At 42.4% G+C, this 27,732-nt stretch overlaps 1 protein-coding gene across 18 annotated transcripts in view; it reads right to left on the bottom strand.

Annotated features, from left to right (window-relative positions):
- LOC110521924 (C-Jun-amino-terminal kinase-interacting protein 3) overlaps positions 1–27,732 on the bottom strand; it is a 78,427-nt gene that overhangs the window by 29,707 nt on the left and 20,988 nt on the right. For 7 of the 18 annotated variants that reach the window (XR_016495307.1, XM_036968834.2, XM_036968841.2 and 4 more), the window contains exons 2-15: positions 25,050–25,170; positions 22,479–22,549; positions 22,227–22,318; positions 21,542–21,565; positions 17,582–17,642; positions 14,831–15,065; positions 14,515–14,617; positions 14,320–14,438; positions 13,617–13,628; positions 13,119–13,136; positions 9,071–9,128; positions 8,574–8,726; positions 8,433–8,496; positions 132–283 (exon numbers count right to left, since the gene is read on the bottom strand). Coding sequence is in view for 17 of the 18 variants with exons in the window: in XM_036968834.2 (XP_036824729.1) it covers positions 132–283; positions 8,433–8,496; positions 8,574–8,726; positions 9,071–9,128; positions 13,119–13,136; positions 13,617–13,628; positions 14,320–14,438; positions 14,515–14,617; positions 14,831–15,065; positions 17,582–17,642; positions 21,542–21,565; positions 22,227–22,318; positions 22,479–22,549; positions 25,050–25,170 (1,283 nt within the window). In the remaining variant the exon portion in view is untranslated. The remainder of the gene's footprint in view (positions 1–131; positions 284–8,432; positions 8,497–8,573; positions 8,727–9,070; positions 9,129–13,118; positions 13,137–13,616; positions 13,629–14,319; positions 14,439–14,514; positions 14,618–14,830; positions 15,066–17,581; positions 17,643–21,541; positions 21,566–22,226; positions 22,319–22,478; positions 22,550–25,049; positions 25,171–27,732) is intronic. The other 11 variants (XM_090232209.1, XM_090232213.1, XM_090232214.1 and 8 more) reach the window with 6 other exon arrangements.

The following is a 27,732-nucleotide window of genomic DNA, read 5'->3' as shown; positions in this document are numbered from 1 at the left end:
AAACATAGGAGATAATGCCTGACTCTCCTGATCATCTCTGTCCACCAGACGGCCTACAGCATCTCCATCAGCCTCTCCTTGTATTGGTTCCTCTCCCCTTCACCCCTCCCTCCCCCAAATCCTCTCGTCACCTGATCATCTCTGTCCACCGGACGGCCTCCTGTAGTTCCATTAGTCTCTCCTTGTACTGATTCCTCTCCATCAGGACCCTGGCCATCTCCACCCGTGTGAAACGCCGACGCTGTGTCATGGTCACATCCCCATCCACCATCGGAGACGAGTACTGAGAAAGAAAAGGAGGAGGCGAGAAGGGGGGAGAGAGGGGAGGAGGAGAGAAGAGGAAGAGAAAGGGAAGGATGAGAAAGGAAGAAGAGAGAAGGGGGGGAAGAGAGAGGGCACAAGTTGCATTCATACCCTTTTACACTGTCGTGCCTGCTGACCCCAAACTGTTCTTTGCTGGCTATCAGATATTTTATTTTTCACAACATTTTCAGAAGGCTAAAAGCAAACTATTCACTGCCAAAACGAACGAGAGGCATAGTTAGCTCAACATGCCCCTAGGTCAGCTTTTCCCAAAATAGGGGTCACCTGATTTGAAAATGGGGTAACGAGAGAATTTTTCTTCCTACAAATGTCTTTTGAACGATTTAAATTACAAAATATTTTGACCCCATCACTTAAAGATAAGACTAAGGAACACATACAGTGCATACGGAAAGTATTCAGACCCTTATTCTAAATTTAAGTTTTTTTTTTTTTGGTCACTCTGACAGAGCTCCAGAGTTCCTCTGTGGAGATGAGGGAACCTTCCAGAAGGGCAAATATCTCTGCAGCACTACGCCAATCAGGCCTTTATGGTATTGGGGCCAGATGGAAGCCAATCCTCAGTAAAAGTCACATGACAGCCAGCTTGGAGTTTGCCAAAATGTACTTAAAGGACTCTCAGATCATGACAAACAAGATTCTCTGGTCTGATGAAACCAAGATTGAAATCTTTGTCCTGAATGCTAAGAGTCACGTCTGGAGGAAACCATGCACAGCTCATCACCTGGCCAATACCCTCCCTACGGTGAAGCATGGTGGTGGCAGCATCATGCTGTGGGGATATTTTTCAATGGCAGGGACTGGGAGATTAGTCAGGATCGAGGGAAAGATGAACAGAGAAAAGTACAGAGAGATCCTTGATGAAAACCTGCTCCAGAGCGTTCAGGTAGGTAGCCTAGTGGTTAGAGCGTTGGGACAGTAACCGAAAGATTGCTAGATTGAATCCCCGAGCTGACAAGGTAAAAAATCTGTCCTTCTGCCCCTGAACAAGGCAGTTAACCCACCGTTTCCAGGCTGTCATTGTAAATAAGAATTTGATCTTAACTGACTAATAAAAAAATATAAAATAACAGGACAACGGGACAATGACCCTAAACACACAGCCAAGTCAACACAGGAGTGGCTTCGGGACAAGTCTCTGAATGTCCTTGAGTGGCCCAGCCAGAGCCCGGACCTAACTCGATTGAACATTTCTGGAGAGACCTAAAAATAGCTGTGCAGTGACGCTCCCCATCCAACATGACAGAACTTGAGAAGTTCTGCAATAAGAATGGGAGAAACTGCCCAAATACAGGTCTGCTAAGCTTATAACATCATATCCAAGAAGGCTTTAATTGCTGCCAAATATGCTTCAACAAAGTACTGAGTAAAGGATCTGAATACTTATGTAAATGTGTTATAATTATTTATTTTCATATATTTGCAAAATATTCTAAAATCCTGTTTTTACTTTGTCATTATAGAACAAAAAACACGCCCTGTTAAGAACTATTTTTTAAATTAATTGTTTTATATATATTGACTTTGACTGATCTATCCCTCTCAGCACTGCCTAGACTGCGCAAAAATGCAAATGCTTTCCGTTTGAGTTATATTAGGTTTTATTTTCATCGTTGATGAGGGGGAAAAAACTGTTCAATCCATTTTAGAATAAGGCTGTAACATAAGTAGGGCTGTTACAGTGACCGTATTACCGCCACACTGGCGGTCACGAGTTATGATGGCAGTCAAATTCCATGTGACAATTTAGTCATGGTAATTAGGCTTCTCCAAGCTCTGTTGCTACTGATGGTAGCCTACCAAACTTACTAACTGAGCTCAGGTCTTTCCTGCGACTTTTTTCAAATCATCATCAGAGTTGCATCATGCAGCCTTAGGATGTATTAAAAATCAAAACCTATAGTCCAACATTTCTATCACAACTAAAATTACATAAATAACTCTAAATTAAGCATACCTTTTTCTTTGTTAACTGCTCAACACAGAATAGCAGCATGTGCGTACTCCCTCAAATCGTTTGGAGAAAATATTCTGTCTATTTTATTCAGCTATGTTCAATTGTATTCTTCATACTATAAAATAATATAAATAATGCTGTGGAATTCTAAGCAAAACTTGTGTTAAAAATGAACTAGTGTAGCCCACAGCCATACGGCATAGCCAGATCAGGGCCTAACATAAGGAAAATGCAGAGTATGCTAGCTACTCTGTTCTTCTGAAACAGACTACATTTTCTTAATATCATGTTTCTTTAGACCCGTCTAAAATAAATAATGGATTTATTGTGATGGTGTATATTACATGTTCCAAAGGTCTGCATCGGTGACTTGTAGGCTATGCGTGGAAAAAGGTGATGCTAAATGTGTTTATGTTAATTAACAGTCAATTAACGTGAAACCGGCAGTAATTTGCCTGACAATCACTGGCTGACAAAGTGTCATGACCGCCACACCCCTAAACGTAACAAAATGTGGAAAAAGTGAAGGGGTCTGAATATTTTCCGAATGCACTGTATGTGTCTTCCGTTTCCTTCTACAATGCTCAGAAACCACATAGGACCCATCAGAACAGAGTGGATAAGACCAGGCGCTAAATCAGACTGGGGTAAAAAGAACAATCAATATCATACAAAATTATAGCCTGATGAACTTCTGAACTTCCCATTACCTTTCTGATGCATTTCAGTCACTTCAAACCCTACTTCCTTCAGATTGAAATACTGTCAAATGTATAATCAGACTGATTTGTAATAGACTGTCATAAAAAAGTAAACTGACTGTTAATTACATGACTTTGTTTACATGGTGGGGTCGCAAAACATTTTTTATATCAAAATGAGGTCGTGGCCCAAAAAAGTTTGGGAACCCCTGCCCTAGCCAATTTTAGTTGATTAGGTATGTGAAATGCAGTTGTGAATTGCATATGAGCTCAATTAGGATTGAGGGCTCCTGCAAAGGCATTTCTGTCAAACTAGCAAGAAAGCTGGAGAAAGCTGGCACAAGAATCTCAATAGTAATTTGGCAGGTGGCATTCTCCCAGGATTAACCCATATACAACAAATCTACCAATTACAACAAATTACAACAAATCTAATTCGACATTTGAAAAAAACACTTTTGTACTTGCCTTTATTGCACTACCAGTTGCACTTTTTCCATCTGTAAAATTAATTATGCAATAAAAGGTGCCTTTAAGCGCAAATATTGATATATAGTGAACAAAAATATACAGTGGGGAGAACAAGTATTTGATACACTGCTGATTTTGCAGGTTTTCCTACTTACAAAGCATGTAGAGGTCTGTCATTTTTTATCATAGGTACACTTCAACTGTGAGAGACGGAATCAAAAACAAGAATCCAGAAAATCAAATTGTATGATTTTTAAGTAATTAATTTGCATTTTATTGCATGACATAAGTATTTGATACATCAGAAAAGCAGAACTTAATATTTGGTACAGAAACCTTTGTTTGAAAATACAGAGATCATACGTTTCCTGTAGTTCTTAACCAGGTTTGCACACACTGCAGCAGGGATTTTGGCCCACTCCTCCATACAGACCTTCTCCAGATCCTTCAGGTTTCGGGGCTGTCGCTGGGCAATACGGACTTTCAGCTCCCTCCAAAGATTTTCTATTGGGTTCAGGTCTGGAGACTGGCTAGGCCACTCCAGGACTTTGAGATGCTTCTTACGGAGCCACTCCTTAGTTGCCCTGGCTGTGTGTTTCGGGTCATTGTCATGCTGGAAGACCCAGCCACGACGCAATGCTCTTACTGAGGGAAGGAAGTTGTTTGCCAAGATCTTGCGATACATGGCCCCATCCATCCTCCCCTCAATACGGTGCAGTCTTCCTGTCCCCTTTGCAGAAAAGCATCCCCAAAGAATGATGTTTCCACCTCCATGCTTCACGGTTGGGATGGTGTTCTTGGGGTTGTACTCATCCTTCTTCTTCCTCCAAACACGCAAGTGGAGTTTAGACCAAAAAGCTCTATTTTTGTCTCATCAGACCACATGACCTCCTCCCAATCTTCCTCTGGATCATCCAGATGGTCATTGGCAAACTTCAGACGGGCCTGGACATGCGCTGGCTTGAGCAGGGGGACCTTGCGTGCGCTGCAGGATTTTAATCCATGGCGGCGTAGTGTGTTACTAATGGTTTTCTTTGAGACTGTGGTCCCAGCTCTCTTCAGGTCATTGACCAGGTCCTGTCGTGTAGTTCTGGGCTGTTCCCTCACCTTCCTCATGATCATTGATGCCCCACGAAGTGAGATCTTGCATGGAGCCCCAGACCGAGGGTGATTGACCGTCATCTTGAACTTCTTCCATTTTCTAATAATTGCTCCAACAGTTGTTGCCTTCTCACCAAGCTGCTTGCCTATTGTCCTGTAGCCCATCCCAGCCTTGTGCAGGTCTACAATTTTATCCCTGATGTCCTTACACAGCTCTCTGGTCTTGGCCATTGTGGAGAGGTTGGAGTCTGTTTGATTGAGGTGTCTTTTATACAGGTAACGAGTTCAAACAGGTGCAGTTAATACAGGTAATGAGTGGAGAACAGGAGGGATTCTTAAAGAAAAACTAACAGGTCTATGAGAGCCGGAAATCTTACTGGCTGATAGGTGATCAAATACTTACAGTGAGGCAAAAAAGTATTTAGTCAGCCACCAATTGTGCAAGTTCTCCCACTTAAAAAGATGAGAGAGGCATGTAATTTTCATCATAGGTACACTTCAACTATGACAGACAAAATGAGAAAAAAAATGCAGAAAATCACATTGTAGGATTTTTAATGAATTTATTTGCAAATTGTGGTGGAAAATAAGTATTTGGTCAATAACAAAAAGTTCTCAATACTTTGTTATATACCCTTTGTTGGCAATGACAGAGGTCAAACGTTTTCTGTAAGTCTTCACAAGGTTTTCACACACTGTTGCTGGTATTTTGGCCCATTCCTCCTTGCAGATCTCCTCTAGAGCAGTGATGTTTTGGGGCTGTTGCTGGGCAACACGGACTTTCAACTCCCTCCAAAGATTTTCTATGGGGTTGAGATCTGGAGACTGGCTAGGCCACTCCAGGACCTTGAAATGCTTCTTACGCATCGACTCCTTCATTGCCCGGGCGGTGTGCTTAGGATCATTGTCATGCTGAAAGACCCAGCCACGTTTCATCTTCAATGCCCTTGCTGATGGAAGGAGGTTTTCACTAAAAATCTCACGATACATGGCCCCATTCATTCTTTCCTTTACACAGATCAGTCGTCCTGGTCCCTTTGCAGAAAAACAGCCCCAAAGCATGATGTTTTCACCCCCATGCTTCTCAGTAGGTATGGTGTTCTTTGGATGCAACTCAGCATTCTTTGTCCTCTAAAGACGACGAGTTTAGTTTTTACCAAAAAGTTATATTTTGGTTTCATCTGACCATATGACATTCTCCCAATCTTCTTCTGGATCATCCAAATGCTCTCTAGCAAACTTCAGACGGGCCTGGACATGTACTGGCTTAAGCAGGGGGACACGTCTGGCACTGCAGGATTTGAGTCCCTGGAGGCGTAGTGTGTTACTGATGGTAGGCTTGTTACTTTGGTCCCAGCTCTCTGCAGGTCATTCACTAGGTCCCCCCGTGTGGTTCTTGTGATAATTTTGACCCCACAGGGTGAGATCTTGCATGGAGCCCGAGATCAAGGGAGATTATCAGTGGTCTTGCATGTCTTCCATTTCCTAATAATTGCTCCCACAGTTGATTTCTTCAAACCAAGCTGCTTACCTATTGCAGATTCAGTCTTCCCAGCCTGGTGCAGGTCTACAATTTTGTTTCTGGTGTCCTTTGACAGCTCTTTGGTCTTGGCCATATTGGAGTTTGGAGTGTGACTGTTTGAGGTTGTGGACAGGTGTCTTTTATACTGATAACAAGTTCAAACAGGTGCCATTAATACAGGTAATGAGTGGAGGACAGAGGAGCCTCTTAAAGAAGAAGTTACAGGTCTGTGAGAGCCAGAAATCTTGCTTGTTTGTAGGTGACCAAATACTTATTTTCCACCATAATTTGCAAATAAATTCATTAAAAATCCTACAATGTGATTTTCTGGATATTTTTCCCTCATTAGGTCTGTCATATTTGAAGTGTACCTATGATGAACATTACAGGCCTCTCTCATCTTTTTAAGTGGGAGAACGTGCACAATTGGTGGCTGACTAAATACTTTTTTACCCCACTGTATGTCATGCAATAAAATGCAAATTAATTATTTAAAAATCATACAATGTGATTTTCTGGATTTTGTTTTAGATTCCGTCTCTCACAGTTGAAGTGTACCTATGATAAAAAAAAACTGCAAAATCAGCAGTGTATCAAATACTTGTTCTCCCCACTGCAACGCAACATGTAAAGCTTATTTCTCTCAAGTTCTATGCAAAAATTTGGTTATATCCCTGTTAGTTAGCATTTCTCCTTTGCCAAAAGAATCCATCCAACTGACAGGTGTGGAATATCAAAAAGCTGATAAAACAGCATGATCATTACACAGGTGTACCTTGTACTGAGAACTGGGGACAATAAAGGGCCAATCTAAAATGTGCAGTTTTGTCACACAACACAATACCACAGATGTCTCAAGTTTTGAGGGAGTGTGCAATTGGCATGCTGACTGCAGGAATGTCCACTAGAGCTGTTGCCAGAGGATTGAATGTTAATTTCTCTATCATAAGCTGCCTCCAAAGTTGTTTGCTGATGTCAATGTTGTGAACAGAGTGCCCCATGGTGGCAGTGGGGTTATGGTATGGGCAGGTATAAGCTAAGGACAATGAACACAATTGCATTTTATCGATTGCAATTTGAATGCAGAGATACCGTTCCGAGATCCTGAGGCCCATTGTCATGCCATTCATCCGCCGACATCACCTCATGTTTCAGCATGACAATGCATGTCGCAAGGATCTGTACACAATTTCTGGAAGCTGAAAAGGTCCCAGTTCTTCCATGGCCTGCATGCTCACCAGACGTGTCACTCATTTAGCATGTTTGGGACAGCGTGTTCCAGCTCCCGTCAATATCCAGCCACTTCGCACAGACATTAAAGAGGAGTGGAAGAACATTCCACAAGCCACAATCAACAGCCTGATCAACTCTATGCGAAGAAGATGTGTCACGCTACATGAGGCAAATGGTGGTCACACCAGATTCTGACTGGTTTTCTGATCCACACCCCTACTTTTTTTTAAGGTATCTGTGACCAACATATGCATATCTGTATTCCCAGTCATGTGAAATCCATAGATTAGGGCCTAATGAATTTATTTCAATTGACTGATTTCCTTATATGAACTGTAACTCAGTAAAATCGTTGACATTGTTGCATTTTGCGTTTATATTTGTTCAGTATATTAACCATCATATCAAAGTAAACTTGGAGTCCCACGGTGACTGCAAGTTTGGTCCTCCCACTACGACTCGGGAAAGCATGCAGTTTGTTAGACTACAAATGAAATAAATTATGAACTTCAGAGTGGTGAAAGTCCGCAGTGATGAGCTTAATGCTCCTTTCCAATAAATATCTTGTCTTATTCTGGTGACATGATGATCGATGCTTGGCTGCTGTTTGACAAGTAAAATAATCTCACTATTTTGTCCATAATAATCTCATCATGTAGTAAGTAGGCTATTCCCGAACTGTGTCTGTGAGGTATTGGCCAGACTGCATATGCCAAGACCAGAGTGGGCACATTCGCTATATAACAAAAAATGTTTAGTGACAAAACCATCAGTCGAGTTGAAAATGCGATGGAAACCCATTTATATTGTATTTTTATTCAGTACATAGAAATTTAACCGCAAACATTTATTTTTTATGTGCACTAAGTCACCAAGCACAGCCTTTTATCAGGAACAAGTCAATTTGATGGAAACAAATCTCAGATGGAAATACATTTTAGAATATTTGCATGAAAATCTGTTGTCAATTGGATGGAAACCTAGATTATGACTCTATGACTGTGATATGTGGTTGTTGTATCTAGTTACTAATGCACTAACTGTAAGTCGCTCTGGATAAAAGTGTCTGCTATATGACTTAATGTAAATGTAAAATGTTTATCTGTTTGTTTGTTTGACTCACATCTTCCCCTCCTTCATCCTTGGAGTCCTGAGATGCTCCCAGAGTCAGAGCCTCTGCTCTCAACCTGAGGAGGCAAAGAGTCATAAGAGTCACAAGTCACACACACTATGCACGCACGCACACCCTCCCACAACCCCTCACCTCTTCAGCTCTTCTTCCAGTTCTTTAACCTTTATGTGCACTTTGTTCTTGGCGGTCCTAAGGGCCTCCAGTTCCTCTCTCAGCACCTCATGCTCCCCAGAGAGCTCGTCCACTTTGGCTATCAGGTCGTTCTTCACAATGTTCAGGGCATTTCTGCATGGGGAGAAATGGGAATCAATAATTGTACTGCTTTACTCAATAATCCTTAGACAAGTCTTCGGGTGCCAACCAAAAGGCATTTACACTGGAAAAGGAAAACCTGTTTCTCTCTGTTTCTCTCTGTGTCTTACCATCACTCTCAACACACACACACACACACACACACACACACACAAACAAACAAACGCATGTTTGTGTGCTCTCTCTATTAAAAAAAAAACATTTTTACTCAACCCTTGCAAAAGAACAGCCCCGCTAGTAAATCTATCTTGTACCAAACCATCTTTAATGTGGAGCAGCACAACAAACAAGTGTAAGTTTACAACACACACACTTACTTGGTCTCCAGAAGATGTTTGTTCTCTGTCAGCAGATTCTCCACCTCCTTGCCCATCCCTGTGACATATTAACATTAGTGTTAGCATTGATTAGCACTAACAACACTCCTTCTAGCCTGGTCCCAGATCTGTCTGAGAGCACAAACAGACCTGGGACCAGGCTACACTCATTCTATAGCTCTATAAACACTTCATTAACTCTACAACTGTTCATTAACTATACATTTAGTTTACTTTTTTTCATGAACAGATTGTCTTTGAATGTGAATTCTGGGGCTATTCATGGGTTAATTCTATCCATGAACGTTTGGAGGTTTTGGGGAGCATCATGGTGTTTTAACCAACTCCCGCATGCTGAAATGAAACCAAGAAAAGACCAAAAGATTTCCCAAAATAAATACATATACAATAATGATGTGTTTGCTGTGACATGCTCAAATAAAAGGGGAATGGATCTCTGAAATTAAGTCATTCAACTGAAGTTTTTTTTCATCCGCTTTGTGACGGAGGTGAATTTGTCTGAAGCGTATCCGTGATTCTCCTGCCAATAGGGCGATTCCCCTTTAATTCCCTATTAAATAGCCAGGATTAGCTGCGCAAAAGTAGGTTGTGACAGTGGCGCGAGAGAGGAAGTGTTCTACCCTCATCTTGGAAGCTCGTTGAGACCCAGTTTGTTTTGTTTGTAGTAAAAAGTGTGTACTGTAACCTTGTGGCAGGACCAATCAGTATTGGCTCTACTTAGGTCTATTGTTCGACTACCGATCTACGTTGGTCTCCGCTGTTTCTTCGTGGCCTTTCCCCGCCGGAGATCTGTTGGCGGATTGGATTGTCTGACTGACCGATTGACTACAACTTTTTGCATTCGGTATTTCATTTGTTTTGGTGTGATGTGATGATTTATGTGTTCAGTTCAGGGCCGGCCCTCCCATTAGGCAAGATTAGGCCGCCGCCTATGGCGGCATTTTGACAATTGGCTGGCGCCCTCCATCACCCTTAATCGGCTACTACATCGCCCGCGGCACCCCAGCCACCAGCTCATAGCGTTGCTGCAATCCATTCCCGCTTCTTCCGAAGTTCACGCCCACTATCATTGGTAGCTATGGTGATGTGTGTGTTTATATGCGATTTTCCAATTGTGAAACATTAATACAAATGTATCTGCCAATTAAATTATTGTATTTTTTTATGTTGGTGTGTGACGAAGACGATTAGTGACTAAAGTCATTAGTGAAAAACTACCAGGATGAGATTTTTTTTTTTTTAACAATGAGAAAATAGGCACAATCTTTGAACCAAAGTAATTCTCTGGTGAAATGTATCAGCATGCAGCACTGTCCATCAGCTGGCAGCTGACAAGCCTACTTGGACAGGCCACTCATTCCCCGACAACGACGAGCCCCCGTTCGCTGAGCGAAGAAGGCAAACCGGAGGAGCCTGAGCCATGCAATTCCACCGATGATAAAAGCTCTCTGGCTGGACAAGAACAGGTGTTCGCACCAGGCCTAGCCACACCTCCAAACAATGCCAGTGAAGACCCTACTATCTTGGACCCAGACTCAGATTCGTCGCTCCCCGTCCCGGATGATAGTGGTGCTGCTGATTAAATCCGACTCCCACACAAAAAACATAAAATATCCTGGTGAGTGGCCAAAATATAGGAATGGGATCTTTACGAGATATGTTAGTGCAGCCTGGGCCACATCATGATAAGGATGGGAATTTCCCAAGAGATGAGGGGCAACGAAACATTTCGGTGACCCACGGGGAGAGAGTGAAGAGACCAATTTTTTTGCTGGTCAGGGATGCAACCAGGGACTGGAAGAATCTGTGCCACCTCCTTAGCTCACATGAGAAGTCGCATGACCACCTAGATAGTTCCCAAAGGTGGAAGGAGCTGGAGATCAGACTGGTGTCCAAGCAAACTCAGATTATTTGATTTCAGGACCATGGACAGCTTCGAGAGAAGACATCGCTGACTGCAATGCAGCACCACAGCAGAGGAAAGAGGCCACTCTAGGTGGAGACAAAATAAATAAATTGTTTAAACTGATGTTAGACAATCAAATTCGGTATGTAAATAAACTAAATTCGTTAAGGCTGGGTCATTGACATAAAGCTTATTTTACCCTGCTCCAGCGAAACGGGGCCCACCATGCATTTATGAAAGCAGTTGTTTCCAAAGCTCAAATGATCTTACTCTGTTTTACAGTTCTAAAGAAATATTAAAATATATGTTAAATATGTTATCAGTGTTATTTTTATTGTAATTATAACAATTATGGGGTCGTGCCATGTGTGATAACAGGTGGGATATTATTAATAAGTAACTTGTTTTCCTACTATAGGTAGCTGGTTGCATAGTGATAGCAACATTTTAACTCTCCAAAGCAGGGGTAAAATATAATTGGAGCTTATTTCTTCATCCTACAAAAAATAAGTGGTAAGCCTACCTGTTTGACAGACACAATTATCCTATCCATTGATGACGGTGTAGCAAAATACTCCAACACTGTCACATTAAATACCTCCATGTCTGAGAAGGGCTTGGTGTGTTTGACTAAAACAAGGGCTCGAATTGAGTGATGGTATCACATACCATTTGTTAAAGAAGAGGGCACAAATTATATCTATTGTTTGCTTTATATTTTGAAATAAATACATAAAACGTGTCCAGATTATATCAAGATTATAACAATGCTTAACTCCGTGGCGCCTTATGGTAGAAACAAGCTCTAAAATGTCCGCGAAGTACGTGACTCCGATGCATATGGGGATATATTAATTCCTGTATATGACACTCTGAAGCTAAACTGCAGCCTATAATATTCGAGGAGATAAAAAAAATGACTGCTATTCTGTCCCTATTAATTGAGCTTTTCTCTTTCTGAAAAGAGAAGATGTTTGTTTAAACCCAGGCAGCTTTTAGGGAAGCACTTCTGTTGTTGGGTTATACAACGGACAAGTAGCCAGCAGTTGAAGCTTACAGTTTTCTGTGTCAGTAGAGCCTCTGTCTGGGTGGAAAGGTAACTTTTGAAAGTGCCATGCTTAGATTCATGACTAAGATGTACTTATTTTTATCTCACCTAGTTCAGCAAAATGTCCAGGGCATTGGTGATTTTATCAATGTAATCAGATTGAAAATATTAGGCTATGTTATTGACACTTAACTGATTATATAGCCTACTAACCAGATGTGTTAAAAATTGTGTTTAATTTGCAGCATAGGCCTTTTAATTGGGCTGCTATTATGTTCTGTTCCTCTGATTTTTGTCTTGCCTAGGGCAGCAGAACGTCCAGGACCGGCCCTGATTCAGTTGTAGTGAAGACTACAGAGATGTGACACTTTATAGTTGTGTGGTAAAACTGTTTCTTGCAATCTGATTGTATTAATGAGACAGGGTTTATGCATCACTTTATGAAAAGACAATTGCATGACTGAGGTCACTTGGGTTAACTGAACTCATTTACCGGGCTGGACTCTTTTAGGCCCGAGGTACAGGACTTTTCTTGAGGAACCAGAGCTCATTGTTTGTTATATTTATAACGTGTGTAATCATGTGTGTAACGTGTGTAATATGTGTGTAATCATTTATTTTGGTAATACAACCAACACAAAAGAACACCATTGTTTTGAAGTTATTTCCAATGTTTTAAAGGTTTATGAAAAGTGTATGTCTTGACGGACAGGACGGGACTCATTCCCTCTCAACCAAAAAGGAGAAATCAATATTTTCTCTGGTAGGCACAACCTACCTGGCTACCCTACAAACAATAGCCTCATGTCAAAACCGTTAGAGCTTTCGCAGTGTCAAACATGAGGACAAAGCAATGAATTAAAAATCTAAATAAAAGGTGAAAAACAAATACAAAAAGAAAAGGCTTGCCAGACTCAAATAACAGCCAACAGGAAACGGGTGGAAGTGACATCACAGCAGGGGAACAGGTAGGAAATGGCATCACAACATGGAACGCAGAAAAGACAAGACACAACGACATGGGAGGATGAGCAACAGCTAGAGATGCTGAATAAGGCTAGAGGAAGCCTTACCGAAAAAATCATCACGGACTGGGGAGAGGAAGAGAAACGGGGAGAGAGAAGGACAGGGGGGCGGGGGCACAGCCCAGAGAGAAAGAGAGAAGGAGGGATGGGGTGAGACAAAAAAGAGAGAGAATGCTGATAAGCACTTGTTATATTCAAAAGCTTCAGAGAGTAAAAAGAGAGCTTGGATCTGTCCAAGCCCAGAGAACACTGTCAGTTTAGACTCAGAGAGATTCACCTTCATTGACCACAGGGTTCAGTTGAGCTTTGTAACATTATGACCAACCAATCAAAGAAAGCATTATCTGGACAATATCTGGACTAGATCAACATTTAAAACAACTGTTGTAGCATGTAATGCCAGCATATGTCATTGGGAGGTGTGTGTGTGTGTGTGTGTGTGTGTGTGTGTGTGAGTGAGTGAGTGAGTGAGTGAGTGAGTGAGTGAGTGAGAGAGAGAGAGGAGAGAAAGAGAGAGAAAGAGAAAGAGAGGGTTCAGATACACACCTGAGAACTCCCCTAGAGGTGTATCCAGCATACACAGGAAGGGAGAGAGGAAGCACAGAGAAGGGTCATGGGTCAATAAACTAATATGATCGCAATTAAATAAACCACTCATAAAGCTCTGTCAACTATACCTGGTAAAAGGAAGTAAACCAAGAGTAAATCAAGAATAATTTAGCTTGCCCTGTAAAATCAACCACTCAAATATATAAAATAAATGGGGACTGCAGCCATGGTGCAAGTGATATCCTAGGGTGCTTTGCGGTGCAGTGGAGGATGGGGGAGCTGCCGGGAATGTGAGGTGGTGATGAACATTTCGCTGTGTGCATGGAGTTCAGAGCTAGCCAGTGCTATGGCAACGATGACACAGCTGGTGACACAGCTGGTGCACTAAGCACCGCAGCTTACATTCCCAATGACTCTTTGCTTAGTGCAGACAGAGGTCGGGTTCCAGGGTGACTACATTTCAGACGCATGCCAGAACTCACAATGCTCGATAGGTGTTTAACATATCAGCTAAACACATTATTTGAAATAGCAATCTGACACCCGACTGTGCAGTCGATGACATGACACACAACCATTGGTTAATGCAATGCAACATTTGCAATGTAGACAGCCTGGAACATGACCAGAGACTTGCCTAGGTTGCCTTCCAATAGCTAATTTGCATATACCCCACCCAATAGTCCTCTGATTGGCTTACCTAAAAGCTCAGCCCCGGCGTCAACATCCCCGATGATGTCAGACTTGGCATCCTTGATCTCATGGTAGAGAGAGTCAGTGTTGATACCGAACGCCTCATTCACAATGCCCTGGGAAGGACTGACACACACACTGATATTTAATCATTGCTCTGTGTGTGTGTGTGTGTGTGTGTGTGTGTGTGTGTGTGTGTTACCTGTTTCCTCCACCATAGAGACGGGGGTCCACACACATATCCAGCTCTGGTGTGGAATCAATGATCTCTTGGAATTCTGACCCCTCATCACTGCTACCCATACCTGAGTACAGATAGAATATCATACACACTCAAAACCATATTCACAAAGCATCTCAGAATAGGAGTGATGATCTAGGATCAGTTTTGCATTTTAGATCATAATGAATAAGATTACATGGACAGGGGGGGGACCTGATCCTAGATCAGTACTCCTTCTCTGAGGGACCTTATCAATACATGCATGGGTGTGTGTGTAACAACACGTTACACTCACCGATGCTGACATTCCTGGTTTTCTGGGAGACCTGCACCTCCATGTTTTTGCTGAGGTGTTTAGCACTCTTCATGCCGCGGCTTACAGCATGCATTGGGTCGAACTCGCCGGGTGGGAGGAAGCCCTCGTTGAGGGGCGTGACGGTGGCGGAAGGGACGGAGGAAGTGGGCGTGTTGGACTTACTTCCTGTGCTACTGGGCGTGGCCGCCACCGAGTCCGACTCGGAACCATCCTCCTGGGGCATCAGAGGTCAGACGGTTAAAGAGGTTAAGGGGCTGTATTGTTAAAGAGGGGCTGCATCCCGATTATCCACCCTTCTCCCAAAGTGTCCACGTGCACACTTCCCTTCATGGATTTAACAATGGAGGAAACTCCCTTCAGACAATGTTTGCATCAAGCCAATGCTTTTAAATTAATGACGGAGAGTGTGCAATGCACATTTAGGCTGAAGGGTGGAGAATAGGGAAGCCAGGGTTCTTCTCTTGCAAGGCTCGTTGGAATGTTCACAATCTTGCGCGTACACATAGTAACAAAGCATCACACTTACATGTGAAACGTGATGTAAAGACAGGTGCAAACGGGACGATAGAATCTATGTTATGTTCTATTATTGTAGAAAAAAGTACTTACAGTGCCTTGCGAAAGTATTCGGCCCCCTTGAACTTTGCGACCTTTTGCCACATTTCAGGCTTCAAACATAAAGATATAAAACTGTATTTTTTTGTGAATAATCAACAACAAGTGGGACACAATCATGAAGTGGAACGACATTTATTGGATATTTCAAACTTTTTTAACAAATCAAAAACTGAAAAATTGGGCGTGTAAAATTATTCAGCCTCTTTACTTTCAGTGCAGCAAACTCTCTCCAGAAGTTCAGTGAGGATCTCTGAATGATCCAATGTTGACCTAAATGACTAATGATGATAAATACAATCCACCTGTGTGTAATCAAGTCTCCGTATAAATGCACCTGCACTGTGATAGTCTCAGAGGTCCGTTAAAAGCGCAGAGAGCATCATGAAGAACAAGGAACACACCAGGCAGGTCCGAGATACTGTTGTGAAGAAGTTTAAAGCCGGATTTGGATACAAAAAGATTTCCCAAGCTTTAAACATCCCAAGGAGCGCTGTGCAAGCGATAATATTGAAATGGAAGGAGTATCAGACCACTGCAAATCTACCAAGACCTGGCCGTCCCTCTAAACTTTCAGCTCATACAAGGAGAAGACTGATCAGAGATGCAGCCAAGAGGCCCATGATCACTCTGGATGAACTGCAGAGATCTACAGCTGAGGTGGGAGACTCTGTCCATAGGACAACAATCAGTCGTATATTGCACAAATCTGGCCTTTATGGAAGAGTGGCAAGAAGAAAGCCATTTCTTAAAGATATCCATAAAAAGTGTTGTTTAAAGTTCGCCACAAGCCACCTGGGAGACACACCAAACATCTGGTCAGATGAAACCAAAATTGAACTTTTTGGCAACAATGCAAAACGTTATGTTTGGCGTAAAAGCAACACAGCTCATCACCCTGAACACACCATCCCCACTGTCAAACATGGTGGTGGCAGCATCATGGTTTGGGCCTGCTTTTCTTCAGCAGGGACAGGGAAGATGGTTAAAATTGATGGGAAGATGGATGGAGCTGGATGGAGCCAAATACAGGACCATTCTGGAAGAAAACCTGATGGAGTCTGCAAAAGACCTGAGACTGGGACAGAGATTTGTCTTCCAAAAAGACAATGATCCAAAACATAAAGCAAAATCTACAATGGAATGGTTCAAAAATAAACATATCCAGGTGTTAGAATGGCCAAGTCAAAGTCCAGACCTGAATCCAATCGAGAATCTGTGGAAAGAACTGAAAACTGCTGTTCACAAATGCTCTCCATCCAACCTCACTGAGCTCGAGCTGTTTTGCAAGGAGGAATGGGAAAAAATTTCAGTCTCTCGATGTGCAAAACTGATAGAGACATACCCCAAGCGACTTACAGCTGTAATCGCAGCAAAAGGTGGCGCTACAAAGTATTAACTTAAGGGGGCTGAATAATTTTGCACGCCCAATTTTTCAGTTTTTGATTTGTTAAAAAAGTTTGAAATATCCAATAAATGTCGTTCCACTTCATGATTGTGTCCCACTTGTTGTTGATTCTTCACAAAAAAATACAGTTTATATCTTTATGTTTGAAGCCTGAAATGTGGCAAAAGGTCGCAAAGTTCAAGGGGGCCGAATACTTTCACAAGGCACTGTAAGTGAAAAGAAATTACACCAATTTAATGTAATATTTTTATCCTAATATTAATGTATTCATCATATCTGTTCATACACTGTCATGTCTTCATTACACTCACCGCCATAAAAAAACTATCGACAAGCACCACAAAGAAAAGCTCTTGGAAGACGAGGGACACATGCAGGCGTGAGGGATGTGTCTGGATGATTCTGATTGACGGTGGTAATGGTGGGGGTGTGGCATGACGCGTTCTGCAGACGTGAGGTCCAGGGGGAGTGTCTGTGTGCGTCCCAAATGTCATCCTATTCCCCTTTATAGTGCACTACTTTTAACCAGGGCCCATAGTGCTCTGGTCAAAAGTAGTGCACTATAAAAAGAATAGGGTGCCATTTGGGATGGAGCCGCTATCACACCTGGTAGCCAGAGGTGTAGCGGGATTGGCTGAGCTCGTTGACCTGCCAGAAGTCGGTCCCAGACCCAGGCATTATCATCCTAGCCCCCCCCCCCCACGTACCATCCCCATGCCCTCTCCACTGGGGTACAGGCTCAACGACGGGGGACGCTCCACTTTGCTGCTGGGGGAAAAGAGAGGGGGCGGGAGGAGAGAGGAGGACAGGAGAGTGGAGCACGAAACAAAGGGGGGAAGAGTAAAGGTTTGAGAGAAGAAAAAGGAAACAGGGAGATAGAGGGAGTGGCAGAGAGAGAGAGGTGAGGGGGAAAAGAGAGGCGAGGGGCAGAGAGAGGGGTAGAGGGGAGAGAAAGAGAGAGGGAGGGGCAGAGAGAGCAGGAGATAATGTACTGTACATTAGGTATCTGGAGAGATGTGAAAGCTAACTTTGGGGTTGCATAAGCATAAAACTGAAAATCCCCTGAATTAAGTACAACACACAAAGCCAGCTACTGGACAGACTGACACTAAACCAGACCGACATAATATGACACGAGATATCCATGTTATGGAGAAACGGGAGAGGCTATAAGGACACGCCTGTTGCCCAAATTGATGACGTACTGTATGTCGCGCAGTTGAGAGTAAAGTGGAGGCGAGCGGATTGGTTGGGTTCAGTCAAGCTGGTGCGAATGACCAATGCAACTGTGTTGTATCGAGGCTTGCCGACTGGAGTTGCTTCCCACTGTGCAGCTGTATTACATGGTCAATTTCTTCCATCCCAATTTATTTTATTTTGAGTAGGATAACAGCCTACACGAAAAAGAACGCGTCAAATTGGTAGTAACCATATGGATGTCACCATGATACAGTCTACTGCTCAATGGGGAGAGTTTGCCAGCAACAACATTCATTAAAATGTTTTTTAAAAATTGCACCAAAGAAAACTCTGTATATATCAATGATGTCGCTCTTGCTGCTGGTGATTCTCTGATCCACCTCTACGCAGACGACACCATTCTGTATACTTCTGGCCCTTCTTTGGACACTGTGCTAACTAACCTCCAGACGAGCTTCATGGTCATACAACTCTCCTTCCGTGGCCTCCAACTGCTCTTAAATGCAAGTAAAACTAAATGCATGCTATTCAACCGATCGCTGCCCGCACCCGCCCATCCGTCCAGCATCCCTACTCTGGACGGTTCTGACTTAGAATGTGTGGACAACTACAAATACCTAGGTGTCTGGTTAGACTGTAAACTCTCCTTCCAGACCCACATTAACCATCTCCAATCCAAAATTAAATATAGAATTGGCTTCCTATTTGGCAACAAAGCATCCTTCACTAATGCTGCCAAACATACTCTCGTAAAACGGACTATCCTACCGATCCTTGACTTCTGCGATGTCATTTACAAAATAGCCTCCAACACTCTACTCAACAAATTGGATGCCGTCTATCACAGTGCCATCCGTTTTGTCACCAAAGCCCCATATACTACCCACCACTCCGACCTGTATGCTCTCATTGGCTGGCCCTCGCTTCATACTCGTCGCCAAACTGGTTCCAGGTCATCTACAAGTCTTTGCTAGGTAAAGCCCTGCCTTATCTCAGTTTACTGGTCACCATAGCAGCACACACCCGCTCCAGCAGGTATATTTCACTGGTCACCCCCAAAGCCAATTCCTCCTTTGGCCGCCTTTCCTTCCAGTTCTCTGCTGCCAATGACTGGAACGAACGGCAAAAATCACTGAAGCTGGAGACTCATATCTCCCTCACTAACTTCAAGCACCAGCTGTCAGAGCAGCTCACAGATCATTGCACCTTAAATAGGCCATCCAACTACCTCATCCCCATACTGTATTTATTTATTTTGCTCCTTCGCACCCCATTCGCATTCATCTTCTGCACATCAATCCCTCCAGTGTTTAATTGCTATATCGTAATTACCTCGCCACTATGGCCTATTTATTGCCTTTACCTCCCTTATCTTACCTCATTTGCACACATTGTATATAGACTTTTTTTTCCTACTGTATGTTTGTTTATTCAATGTGTAACTCCGTGTTGTTGTATGTGTCAAACTGCTTTGCTTTATCTTGGCCAGGTCGCAGTTGTAAATGAGAACTTGTTCTCAACTAGCCTACCTGGTTAAATAAAGGCGAAATAAATAAAAAATATATTTAAAAAATAAAAAAGTGATAGACAACAATACAGATTAAAAACAAAACAACAAAAAAAGGTGTGCAGGTGTAGTTGGAAGCCTAAGGGCTTATATGAAAACCACACCACAAAAAAAACTATATGCAATACATAAGTACAAAAATAAAAAAGGTTTGTTAAAACAGATAACAAAACTTACTAAATATAAATGACTTGAACATGGAGCACAGTGTCCTTTGCTTCTGCTTGCCGAGCACTGCTGTCCCGCAGTAAGGAGTGGGAAGTAGCTAGCTAGTGTAGCCAATATCAAGCCTGGGTGACAGCGAAAGCACATTTATTGTAGTGAATTTCACATAAAATACTCAGATAAAAACGTAATTATTCTGAATACTCTACCAAGTCCTGACTTCGGCAGACAAGTTTCAAATCCTCGCTGGAGTTTCTAGCCACAAGCATAAACTAGCTAGCTCGGAAGGGTTCATCAGGACGACTGCATGAACAAACTGAACCGAATCCATTCGTCTCCACTCGACTCAGCTGTGCGACAGAAACACAGACAGACCATAAACAGTGGGTGATATAGGAGAAGGTAAAGGACAAAGGCACAAACTCTGGGCCCATTCCATATTGGGACATACTGGGGGCAGGGGAACTTCTAGTCCAAGGAGAGGCTGGTTGGTCAATGGAGCCAGGGCAGTGATTGTCAGTCCTAGTCCTGGGAACCACAGGGTCTGCAGGCCTGATTCAACTAATCAACAAGCTCCCCATTAGTTGAATCAGGTGTGTTAGTGCTGGGCTGGAGCAAAAGCTTGTATACTCAGCAGACCTGGGTTTTTAGATACCTGAAAATTTGTGCTGAGCGATTAACCAAAGTTCCGTTTTTTGTTGTTGTTATTATAAACAACTAATTGACATGCTTCAATTACTTGAATTCCACTTAGTTTTTAGTTTTTTTGGTAGCCCAACACCCTGTTTCTCTAGAGAGAAATCAAATCATGCACGAGAGAAATTAAGTCCAGCGCTATATGGGATGCTGAGCTGACGGGAGTTGTAGTTTTCATTAAGCAAATATTCAAGTTCAGCTCAGAAAAGTGGTAATTAACTACAATGGCCATAATCCATTGCGCCTGTTCTTTTCTGGTTTGGATATATTTTTACGCCTGCTATGCTAGGTTAGATACACACAGACCGCATACGCCACAGCAAGAGAGAGAAGATAGTAGACAACACAATAACGAGAGAGAGGGATAGAGTTTGTGAAAGTATGCCTTATCTACTTTAAAGAACTAGTAAAAAGATTTCGTCAGACAGCTCTGTAGCATACTTAGGCATGCTAGCCTAGCTAGCTAGACAGTACAGTATGGGGAGAACAGAGATAACGTTAGATGGTTGGTTGTCTGGCTGGCTGCTACTGCCTGAGCAGAGTTGAGATGCTGATTTTAAGGAATTAATACTTATGAAGTCGTCAAATAAAACTAAGTAATATACACAACTGAAATATTTAAATATTTAATAGCAATTCTCTATTTTTCTATGTGGACCTGACAGAGACAATAGAATATTTCCAATGTTTTGACAATTGAATGTTCACTATTTTTGAAAAAGCTCTAATCATTTTAATGTCATTATTTCATAATGCATTTAATGTAAAAAATAAATAATCGAACTGAAACGAACTCAAAAATCTATAATCCCTCGGCACTACTGAAATAAATACTGTATCTGAGCCTGGTTCAGCTTGCCTGGCTTAAAAAACCAATAGAAAAGTCCCAAAAAGACTCAGCAAAAAGCTCTGAATATTTAAAATGATTTTCCAAGTATTTGAACCCGGGTCCTATACTCAGGACCAAGACTGACAAACACTGAATGAGATTGAGGGGACAGGCATGGAGGGGGGGAGGTTTTTGGGGGTAGTGATTTACCTTTTCCTCCACATGTGGCGTTGACTGTGCAACACAGCAGCACGAGCACAGAGTGAGACAACGAGACAGACATATATTGATTAGAGTGAAGCCAAACCATGATACAACAGGTCACAAGTGGTGTAGTGGAGGGTAAAACACACGTAAATGTTGTTTACTGACATATTTTATTATGCACAAGCTTTTACCAACCTTTTGTGGAAAAAAGGCATTGAAAGTATAGGGAGCGTTACTTTACTCACCACAAACAGCGATCAGCTTTTACCCACCTGTTTTTTAACCACTACATCACTGGTCACAAGACAAGCTACCACAGACTAACACAGCAGCACAACAGAAGGCATTACACACAACACAACTACAGCACACTAAACACAGAACACTAAACCCTTGCACACTTATTCCAAGCACAACAAAGCACAGACCATTACCTCAGCATAGTTGCTACTACTAAGCTATGCCAGGATCCATTTCTATACTCTTCCCCCTGCACACACACACACACACCCACCAACACACCCACCTACCCACACTTTCCAGAAAGGTCACAACTAACTATATTATTTTATGTCTATGTTGTTATATGAATTGTAGAGCTTTGTCTGTATGCTCCTCAACGGATTTTCCTCACTTGGGGATAATAACATTTTATGATGAAAATGTTTTTAAAAAGTCGGCCACTCACGTTCGTCCACTGCCTGGCCCTTCTGACTGGCTGTTGTTCCCTGCCTGTTGCATCTTGGACCTCTCAATATGCTCCACGTATGTTTGAATCATCTGACAGGAAGAGAGAGGATGAGTGAGGAAGATGGACGTAATTCCACTGACTTGGTTCTATTGCACCAGGCGAACAACATCATGATACAAACCTAGCAGCTTGTAATGGAGTCAGATACTAAACTCTCTCATGCACGCACACACACACGGCTGTTCCTACCTCCGTGTGTCGCTGGTGCAATGCATTGTACTCCTTCTTCATGTCTGACTCACGCTCCTCCAGACGAGTGACTGAAACCCAGATAAACAGAATCAGAGTCAACCAGCCACCCATTGTAACAGCACTGTGGGTTATACACTTCGGGCTGGTGAGATTCTCCATTGAAAGTGACTATTAGTCCAGGACTTTCTGGAAATGGCTCCATATTGAACAGTGGATAGTGTGATGGTGCTCTCCATTTAAAGCTGGTCTGCTTTGAAACACTAAATGGTAGCAGGCCCGTTTTCTTATTGATTGAATATGTGAGTCTTTTTGCTGTCAGAGGCACTAAAACCCTATTAAGCCATATTAACCACAGAACATGCACTGGCTCATCCGGACATGGTGGGTTAGTGTAAAACGGGCTATATTGTGTCCTTGAATACTACACGCAAATCTCTTCATGGTGCAAAACCAATGTGTGCTAGTAGGCTATGTTTAGTCCTCCACATCGTAGGTAGACAACCACTATGTGCTAGGCTATACACTTTGTGCTTGGAAGTCAATAGTGTACCATCACATAGTTATGAGTAATGCAGACTCACGGTGTGTGCGGTAGTTCTGAGTCGTGAAGACTCACAGTGTGCTAGTTCTGATTAGTGCACACTTGCAGTGTGCTAGTTTTGAGAAGTACACACTCACTCTGGTCGAAGCAGTTCGTGCTCTGAGTAATATTACACAGTGTTTTAGTACTGAGGTACTACTCACTCTGGTTGGAGTAGTTCAAGTTATTATAGTTCTATACTCACTCTGGTTGGAGTAGTTCAGGTTATTATAGTTCTATACTCACCCTGGTCAGAGTAGTTCTAGTTTTTAAACATTGATGAGCAACAGAAAAATACATACAGAATCGATGTGTTGTCTTATGTAAACAAAGTCTGATCCATCACACTGCTGGGCATATCTGTTTGTAAATGCCATGAGATACAGTGCAATCACCTGCAGCTGTTTATCCCATGTAGTGGGCAAATGGCATTGTCAACATCAAATTGTCAGAGTACTAAGTCTATACTCACTCTTGATGAAGTAATTCTAGTTATTAATAGTCTATACTCACTCTGGTCGGAGAAGTTCTAGTTATTATAGTTCTATACTCACTCTGGTCGGCGTCGTTCTAGTTATTATAGTTCTATACTCACTCTGATCGAAGTAGTTCCGGTTATTAGAATTTTATACTCACTCTATTCGGAGTAGTTCTAGTTATTAAGTTTAAGGGTGTTTTCACAAATAGTCCTCTTTAAAATAACTGATCTCAGTCCTCTTTAGTGAACTCTGGGGTAAAAAAAAGCTAAAGAACTCAGTTCCCTTTGTATTCACACTGCCTGTCACGCCTGCTCCCGCTTCCCCTCTCTGGCGCTCGAGGGTGCCAGGCTGCCCTTCATTACCCCACACCTGTCACCATCATTACGTGCATCAGCGCTCAATGGACTCATCTGGACTCCTTTATTTTGTTGATTACCCCTCTATATCTGTCTGCTCCTCAGTTTGTTCCCTGTGTCATCATTGATGTTGTTACGTTTTCCCCTGTCCAGACGATGTCCTTGTTTGTTTCTGGTATATTATCCATTAAATGTACTCTCCTTGTACTTGCTTCTCATCTCCCAGCGTCGGTCCTTACACTGCCCTTGACTTCGAATGAGGACTCAACTCTTTCGCCTGTTCACTTAACCTATTTTGTGGTCCGAGTCTTCTTTGATTTCACATTGCAATGTTTTAAAAGGAACCAAGGCCTTTTTCCAACATTTAATCAATGTACTCTGCGTTTTTACAGAGTGCAGGACAAGCCATTCCATCAGAACTTGTTATCATACAGATATTTATTAATACTTATATTTTGGAAGATAATAGATTTAATTTAGTTAAAAGATGAGACATAATAATTATAATTTCTATGAACATGTAAATATTATTGGTAACAGAATAAATAGCAGAAGAATAACTGCAGACAAATAATGCTATAATTGAAAATTCTACACCCAATGTAGTCTACTGCCCCTTTAAGAGCTAAAATAGATTTTGTACCCTATGTCGTGATTCTCACCAAGGATATTGTTGTCATCACACACTATTCAAATCCCACATTGAAATAAACAGGTTAGAATATCTCTTTATAGATCACATATTGCAAACAAATAATATTTTTCTGCGAACCGGCAGATAATCATCTTCTCTCTTTTGTGGCACCAACGTGAGGGGTTATGGGAGGGGAAACAGTGTTGCAGTATTCTAGTATGTGGTGTGGGAATAATAACAAGCGAACCTGTGTAGCTTTGTGTTCACATTGCCCTAAAAAAGTGAACCGGACCGAGGAATTCAAGGGAACCGAACTGACCACCTCTTGAGTTCGGTTCACTTCGGGGTCCGTTTTGAGGGGTCTGAGTTCCTTTGGAGTGTTCACACTGGACAAAAAATTAAGCAAACCACGCTGAGTTCACAAAAATTGTCAGAAAGGGACCAAGTGTGAAAACACACTAATACTCACTCTGGTCAGAGTAGTTCTAGTTCTGAGCAGTAACAGTAGTCTATACTCACTCTGGTCAGAGTAGTTCTTGGTCTTGAGCTCCAGTTGTTTCCCCTGCAGTTCCAAGCTCTCCACATGAGTCTGCAAGTCCTTCTTCTCCCCCTCCAATGCATCCTCAAACTCTATGAATTTCTGTGGGAGAGAACAACCATACACAGTCAGTCAAAACGCTATGGGCTGGTTTCCCAGACACAGATTAAGCCTAGTCCTGGACTAAAACGCTGACTCAAGGGAGAATATCCACTGAAATGTTTTTTTTTTTAGCCCAAGACTAGATTTACTCTGTGTCCGGGAAACCGGCCCTAAACATTTTTATGGTAGAGAACATCCACACAGTCCTCAAACTCTAGGAATTTCTTTGGGATAAAACAACCAATAATTAATTCAGGAAGTGAACTGAAATTGCAAATCAAGAATGGAAAAATCTTCATCAAAAATAAAATAGATAGGAATTACAGCGCACTCGGAAAGTATTCAGACCCCGTGACTTTTTCCACAATTTTTACAGCATTATTCTAAAAATGTATTACATTTTTTTTTAAATCTTCATCAATGTCCACACAATAATGACAAAGCGAAAACAGGTTTTTAGAAATGTTAGCAAATGTATTAAAAATAAAAAAACAAATATCTTATTTACATAAGTATTCAGACCCTTTGCTATGAGACTCGAAATTGAGCTCAAGTGCATCCTGTTTCCATTGATAATCCTTGAGATGTTTCTACAACTTGATTGGAGTCCACCTGTGGTAAATTCAATTGATTAGACATGACTTGGAAAAGCACACGCCTGTCTATATAAGGTCCCACAGTTGACAGGGCATGTCAGAGCAAAAACCAAGCCATGAGGTCGAAGGAATTGTCCTTAGAGCTCAGAGACAGGATTGTGTCGAGGCACAGATCTGGGGAAGGGTACCAAAACATCTCTGCAGAATTGAAGGTCCCCAAGAACACAGTGGCCTCCATCATTCTTAATTGGAAGAAGTTTGGAACCACCAAGACTCTTCCTAGAGCTGGCCGCCCGGCCAAACTGAGCATTCGGGGGAAAAGGGCCTTGGTCAGGGAGGTGACCAAGAACCCGATGTTCACTCTGATAGATCTCCGGAGTTCCTCTGTGGAGATCTGAGAACCTTCCAGAAGGACAACCATTTCTGCAGCACTCCACCAATCAAGTCTTTATGGTAGATGGTAGAGTGGCCAGACGGAAGCCACTCCTCAGTAAAAAAGCATATGACAGCCCGCTTGGACTTTGCCAAAAGACACCTAAGGACCCTCATACGATGAGAAACCAGATTCTCTGGTTTGATGAAGCCAAGATTGAACTCTTTGGCCTGAATGCCAAGCGTCACATCTGGAGGAAACCTGGCATCATCCCTACGGTGAAGCATGTTGGTGGCAGCATCATGCTGTGGAGATGTATTTCAGTGCCAGGGACTAGGAGACTAGTCAGGATCGAGGGAAAGATGAACGGAGCAAAGTACAGAGATATCCTTGATGAAAACCTGCTCCAGAGACCTCAGGACCTTAGACTGGGGCAAAACTTCACCTTACAACAGGACAACGACCCTAAGCACACAGTCAAGACAACTTCAAGACAAATCTCTGAATGTCATTGAATGGCCCAGCCAGAGCCCGGACTTGAACCCAATCGAACATCTCTGGAGAGAACTGAAAATAGCTGTGCAGCGAAGCTCCCCATCCAACCTGACAGAACTTGAGAGGATCTGCAGAGAAGAATGGGAGAAACTCTTCAAATACAGGTGTGCCAAGCATGTAGCGTCATACCCAAGAAGACTCGAGGCTGTAATCTCTGCCAAAGGTGCTTCAACAAAGTACTGAGTAAAGGATCTGAATACCTACAGTGGCAAGAAAAAGTATGTGAACCCTTTGGAATTACCGGGACTTCTGCATAAATTGGGTCATCAAATGTGATCTTATCTTCATCTTCAAGTCTTCAAGTCACAATAATAGACACACATAGTGTGCTTAAACTAATAACACACAAATTATTGTATTTTTCTTATCTATATTGAATACATAATTTAAACATTCACAGTGTAGGTTGGAAAAAGTACATGAACCCCTAAGCTAATGACTTCTCCAAAAGCTAATTGGGGTCAGGAGTTATCTAACCTGGAGTCCAATCAATGAGACGAGATCTAAGATGTTGGTTAGAGCTGCCCTGCCCCACAAAAACACTCACAAAGAGTTTGCTATTCACAAGAAGCATTGCCTGATGTGAACCATGCCTCGAACAAAAGAGATATCAGAAGAACTGTTGACTTGCATAAAGCTGGAAAGGGTTACAAAAGTATCTCTAAAAGCCTTGATGTTCATCAGTCCACGGCAAGACAAATTGGAGAAAGTTCAGCACTGTTCCTACTCTCCCTAGGAGTGGCCTTTCTGCAAAGATGACTGCAAGAGCACAGTGCAGAATGCTCAATGAGGTAAAGAAGAATCCTAGCGTGTCAGCTAAAGACTTACAGAAATCTCTGGAACACGCTAACATCTCTGTTGACGAGTCTACGATACGTAAAACACTAAACAAGAATGGTGTTCATGGGAGGACACCACGGAAGAAGCCAGTGCTGTCCAAAAAAACATTTCTGCAACATCTGAAGTTCGCGAAAGAGCACCTGGATGTTCCACAGCGGTACTGGCAAAATATTCAGAGTTGTTTGGAAGGAACACACA

This window comes from Oncorhynchus mykiss, chromosome 4, assembly GCF_057628025.1.
Source record: "Oncorhynchus mykiss isolate SJ-2025 chromosome 4, ASM5762802v1, whole genome shotgun sequence".
Classification (NCBI taxonomy): Eukaryota; Metazoa; Chordata; class Actinopteri; order Salmoniformes; family Salmonidae; genus Oncorhynchus; species Oncorhynchus mykiss.
This window is presented reverse-complemented; position numbering and strand designations above follow the sequence as displayed.